Consider the following 6,000-nt stretch of genomic DNA (forward strand, 5'->3'; position numbering starts at 1 on the left):
GTCCAAGTGCTGGTGCTGTAAAACAGCCCACACCTGAGGATCTTAATGGAGACTAACGGAGCATGCAATGAATTGGGCAGGCAGATGTGAAACAGATGGGTGAGATGTGGCTGCAGCAAAGGTCAGGCATCACCACAGACGTGGCTTCTCCCAAGGCTCTTGGTCCTTCAGTTGGTTGCATCCGGAGCCCTGTGGGGTAAAGCTGGCATGTTATCCTCTGCTCTGCCATTACAGGAGAGGCTCTGGGCTTGAACCGGCCCGTCATGGTGCCCTATAAACTCATCAGGGACAGTCCTGACGCTGTGGAGGTTACTGGGTTGCCAGACGATATCCCTTTCAGAAACCCCAATACCTACGACATCCATCGGCTGGAGAAGATCCTGAAGGCACGGGAGAGCATCCGGATGGTGATTATAAACCAGCTCCAGTAAGTTCCCCCAGCTCTGCGACCGGGAAAGATTTCTGTTCATTAAACATTGCCCTTGTTTTCCAGCCATGAGTGGGGTAAGTCACCACGGGGCCACCGGAGTGCGGCCATGCCACCAGGTACCCATGGAGGACCTGCTCCATTCCCTACTCCATCCCTTGCTCCATCCCCTGCTCCATGCCCAGCATCCACTGTCCTGGTCCATGGGGAGGTGCTTGGCCATGGGTGGGAACAGCAATGTGTTAGTGGGGCTGGTTTATCCCCTTGTTCTTGTGCAGTTTGAGATGATGATGCTGAGAAGAGGGAACAACATGGGGGCAGATAGTGGGATGGCTCAGAGACCCAGTTGAGTTATTTCAGGTTTCTTCCCTCTGGGGAGCAGTGGAGAAGGCTCCGTGTACCCCCTCTGCACAAGGGGGTGTTGGAGGAGGCAGCTCAGGGTTGGGGTCTGGGCACAGGGGAGAAACAACAGCATCCGCCTGCTCTTACCCCTTGTCTCTTACACAGGCCTTTTGCTGAAATCTGCACCGAGGCCAAACAAACAGGTAAGGGGAGGGCTAAGGAATAACCGTGGCTTTCCCTGCCCTGTGGCAGAGAACATAAGGGCAAAACAGTTATGGGGAGGTGAACCTCCCTCATCCTTAGGGGAGGCTGGGGAGAAGATCCTGTCTGGAAAAAATCCAGGCAGGCCCAGCATCTCTTCTACAGCAAACCGTCCTTTAGACAATTCCACCTCTGTGAGCTGTGGGGAGACTGGGTTGTTAGACTCCAAACTTCCAGCATATTCTGGAGAATATGATTATCCCTTTCCCATTAGCAATTTACTCACCATGAGCAATTTGTTCACTAGTTAAAGCCCTTAATTTGAGCCATCATTTAGAAGTTGAGCTTCTAAGAAAACAAGGTTTCTGTGATTGCTGGGAATGAGTTTCTCTCTGTCCTATCCTCCAATAAATCTCAGCCAGTTTTAATCAAATGTGTCAGAATTAGCAACCCCAGAGATAATTAGGATCTTATTAGTTTTATGAAAATAGGTGGCTAGAGAAGGAAGAGCTGGCAAGGAACAGCATGCCTACAACGTGATGTAAAAAGACGTGGACAAGGCAGTTTATATATGCAGATATATATGAGCATACAATCACAGCTGGCACCTTCATGGCCCCAAAGCACTCAGCACAGACACAAGTCTGTCAGATATCAGGCTCTGTAAGTGCTGGAGTTTGGGATTTACTTGTTTTGTGGATTTTCTTTGCCGTTGCTGAGGAAAGATGGCAGCTCTGTGCCAGGTCGTGGAAGCTCAGTCTGTGTCACTGGCAGTGACACAACAGATCACTGCAGGGGGGCGATCAGTGGGAGACAAGACTGGAGCAGTGGGATGGGTCCCGCATTTAGGGACCACTGACAGAGCTCGGATACCTCATGCCTTCCTTCTCCTTGCAGAGAAAGACACCAGCGTTCCCAAACGGAAGCGGAAGAGGATCTCCGAAGGGAACTCGGTATCTTCTTCTTCCTCATCTTCCTCTTCCTCCTCTTCCAATATGGAGTCTACATCATCAACAAATCAGATCTCACTTGTGGTAAAGCCTTCCAAATATTAGGGGGGTTACTGCCTACCTATCTTTCTGCTTCAGGATGCTGCTCTCTACTCTCCTCGAACTGTCACCACCACCCTCCGCCTGACATACACTATTAAGTGTGATGTAAAATGGCACAAGCAGGTTTGGCAAAGGAGGGGACGCATCTTTGGGGCTGCCTTTGCCTGCTGGGTTTGGCTGGGGAGGTCAGCAGAGCAAAACACCCACCATCCCTCAGGGCTCTCCCGCATTAATCCTGCGAAAATAGAAAATGCAATAAGGAGATGCATCCAGTTGCTCCCCTCAGGGCTTGGCTTCAATTGTGGATGACACCAAATGCTTTTAAAAAATACTAATGATTTTTAAAAAAAATGGCAGAGAATTATAAAGTTAGAAGGTTTTTGTTGTCAGGTTTGCTGGTGGTGTTTTGGTTTGGGATTGGTTCTTTTCTCTAATTTGGAAAGTGGGAGCAACAGCCCATGTTGGAACATGTCAGAGATTTGATGTATGCATGGTTTTGTGTTGTGTCCTAACAGAGACTTTTGCCTTCTTTTTCTCTCCCTCTCTTTCAGCAATGGCCCATGAACATGTACATGTTAGACTATGGTGGTCTAAACGTCCAGATCCCAGGACCTATTAACTATTAGACCTCAATACCGAATAAGAACCTCAAATGAAAGAATAAATAAATAAATGTAATTTATGTAAAAAGTGTATATTCCAATATGTATCGATGCCTTTTAGTTTTTCCAATGATTTTTACACTATATTCCTGCCATCAAGGCCTTTTTAAATAAAAATAAAAAGTGTTGCCTTGCTCTTAAAAGTACTTATTTTATTATGTATATTATTGATAAATAGCATTTATAGGTAAAAGTAAGTGCAGAAGGGCACCCCCAGGCAGCCCTTGCTGTGCTTTGGCTGCTCTATAAAACCCTTAGTGTCACCACTGCTTGAAACCAAAAGGTTTGAAATGTTTTAATCCTTCATCTCGTTTAGATCAAAGGCATAAAACTTTACCTACAGAGTTGCTGGAGGAGTGGTACCAAACTGCAACAGTGACAGATGGAACCAGCCCTTGCGAGCATCAGAGACCTGTGGCCCCGAGTCCTGCTGGCTCTGGAGCAGAATCAGGTTTGAATTAAGCAGGAAGGATGCTGGGCATTCCTCTGGGCTGCAGGACGTGTCATAACCTTTTCACAGAGCAAACCTGTCCTGAAAGCAGTGGTCGTGGTCTGCTGGAGGGTGGATGGTAGCAGACATAGAATCAAAGTCACTCGTGGCAGCTTTTCTGAGTGCAGTGCACTGGTTTGTTTGTTTTACGGGTTTTTGGTCTGCCCGGGTCATTGTCTTCTCAGGCAATGGGGAGGGCTTTGATGGTGGGTAGGAGTGTTTCAAGGCAGCTGCAGTTTTGTTTCCTGGCTCTAGACTTGCACTTTCTGTGGAGTTAGATGTAGATGATCACATGAGATAATGAAAGCCTAAACAAAAGTAGGAGCTGGCACAAAGGCAGCAGCCGAAAGAAGGGCAAAGATCTGTATCAGTGACCCCAATTAGAAATAAAGTTTGACATCTGAGTGGTTGGCATCAAAATCTGAAGCCTTTCATGTTTCTGCCTGATGCTCAAACCTGTGGGATCTCCCATTAGAAACATGATCCAGAGGTAAAAATCCAATTTTCTCTTCCCAAACGTCTGAAAAGGGCTTATTCACAGATCAAACCCCACCACGCAGGCATCTCCTAAGAGGGCACGCTCATTATATTTTGACTTGACTTGACTTGACTCCTTTTTTGCTCCCCAAGAACCAAAGGTCTGACGCTGTAGCACTGAAGGCAGTGGTGTGGTTCAGTAATGAGTGGAGATGTCTGAGGCTGCCCTGGGTCTGCTGCCAGCCTTGGCATCCCACGAAGGGTGTAGGTCTGGAGCACTGCGCCCCGCACGGGGCCTAATTACTGCTGCTGAGAGGCAGGGTGAAGGCAGGCAGTGGAGATAAATTAGGGCATGGGAGCTATGTTGTGGACTAATGATTTAGTTCGGAGAGCTGAATGCACTTGTACAGGCTGTAAATGAAGGGAGGGATGTTTCGCCACTCTGCCTCTCCCCTCTTTCCCAGCCGGCATCCCTGGTTAGCAAAATGGGGCAGGGGAAGGCTGGCTGGGCCATTACAGCATGGCCTGAGCCAAAGCTCCAGGCTCAGGTTTTCTTCCTAAGTTTCCTGATCATTCCACTGGAGCTCTGCATCCCCCAGGTCCCACTAGCTAAGGGACAGTTTGTGCCCTGCCCCAAGCCCTGTGGCTGCCTGGCACCTCCAGTATATCCCCAGGTTGGGTTTTGAGGCTGCTGGATTCTCGTAACAGATATATCTTTGGGAAAGAATAGCAGCAATTCCTGCCATAATTTCAAGGAGTTTCAGGGCCACAACATCCACTTCTCATTTTCCATGGCTGGGGTGGGAAACTCCTGCTTTCAGTGCCTGTGTTTGCTTGTGACCCTTCCCACTCTGGAAAAATGACAGATATTGCTTTATTACTGTTTTCCCTCAGCTGTAATTCTCACAGCTTCCCTAATCTTGATCCTGCAGTTGCAGGGTATTTTTATACCCAGTTTTTGTGTATAATGTGATTATCTGCTGAATAGGATCTGTTGCATTACAATTAGACAAGTGAAGATGCAGATCTTAACGCTTGAGCCACGTTTCTCATTTATTACTTTTCAAAGACTTTGGGGGGAAGGGGGGGTGTTGTTTATGTGTTTACAAATCCAATAACAATCCTCATTAAGAGTTCCAAAACATGAAGCCATTTTGATCCCAGGCAGCTGGCAGCTAAATGAAGTTTAATTAAAGAATGAGAGCTTTGATTCCAATCATTTTTAAAAAATATAGTGCACCGAGATGCTGGAGAACAGCATAAACAGCATCTGTGCTTTTATTCAGAAGCATTTGCAAGGAAACACTTTGCAAACCCTTTCGGAGCAGTCACGGGTTGTGGGCTGCAGCTCAATGGGCTGGCGCAGCAGGCTAGGTGAGTACAGAAACCTCATTCCCCTTGTGCTATGGCAAGGCTAGGAAACTAATCATAGAATCACAGACTGGTTTGGGTTGGATGGGGCCTTAAAGCTCATCCAGTTCTACCCCCCTGCCACAGGCAGGGACACCTTCCACTAGACTAGGTTGCTCCAAGCTCCGTCCAAACCTGGCCTTGAACACTGCCAGGGATGGGGCAGCCATAGCTTCTCTGGGCACCCTGTGCCAGTGCTTCACCACCCTCACAGGGAAGAGCTTCTGCCTAAGATCTTATCCCAGTCTCCCCTCTGTCAGTTTAAAGCAATTCCCCCTTGTCCTGTCCCTACGTGCCCTTGTAAAAGTCCCTCTCCAGCTTGATGCAGCCAAACGTGAGGTCTTGCTTCCTTCCTTGTTTGGTTTTTATTTTTATTTTTTAAGAGTTCAGCTGATGCCAAAGACTTGATTTGAGATCCAGTTGAGTTTCAGGCTGTTTCCAGCAGTCATTACACCCTCCATGCAGTAACTGACCCTTCCAGTAGCATGTGAAGCAGTATGGCTAGCATATACATAAACCAGAAAACTTGTGCTTTGCGTCTCTTGGATTATTTTCTCTGGTTGATGGCTCAAACACCATTCAGTTTAAACTAGTAATCCTATTGATTAGGATTACCAGTTTAAACTATTGATTAATTAAATCCTTTTGATTAGGCATTCCTTATCCAGAGAAAGAAATCCACTGATGTGCCTATGCTGTTGGGCAGCAGTGAGGCTGGAGGCTCCGGGGTCAATCAGGGTATGGAGTTGCAGTGCTGTAATTCATGAAGACGCTGCCAGCAGAGTATCGAAGTCTTTTGTTAAATGAATGCATTAAACAACTGTCTCAGAGTCAGATTAACAGGTCCACGGGGTATAAAGGCAGACTGATGTAGCTGAATTGAACTGGCACACTCTCATGCAAAGATTAACGTCTTTTCACGAGGAGTTTTTTTGAGGG

The 6,000-nt window shown here is 47.2% G+C and overlaps 1 protein-coding gene across 1 annotated transcript in view; it reads left to right on the forward strand.

Moving 5' to 3' along the window:
- GTF2IRD1 (GTF2I repeat domain containing 1) overlaps positions 1–2,827 on the forward strand; it is a 42,741-nt gene extending 39,914 nt beyond the window's left edge. The window contains exons 24-27 of the mRNA XM_010015895.1: positions 235–427; positions 935–972; positions 1,868–2,004; positions 2,574–2,827. Of these exons, the coding sequence (XP_010014197.1) occupies positions 235–427; positions 935–972; positions 1,868–2,004; positions 2,574–2,648 (443 nt within the window). The 3' untranslated portion in view covers positions 2,649–2,827. The remainder of the gene's footprint in view (positions 1–234; positions 428–934; positions 973–1,867; positions 2,005–2,573) is intronic.
- Positions 2,828–6,000: the final 3,173 nt, after the last annotated feature.

Source organism: Nestor notabilis, unplaced genomic scaffold (genome assembly GCF_000696875.1).
Source record: "Nestor notabilis isolate BGI_N333 unplaced genomic scaffold, ASM69687v1 scaffold8826, whole genome shotgun sequence".
NCBI lineage: Eukaryota > Metazoa > Chordata > Aves > Psittaciformes > Psittacidae > Nestor > Nestor notabilis.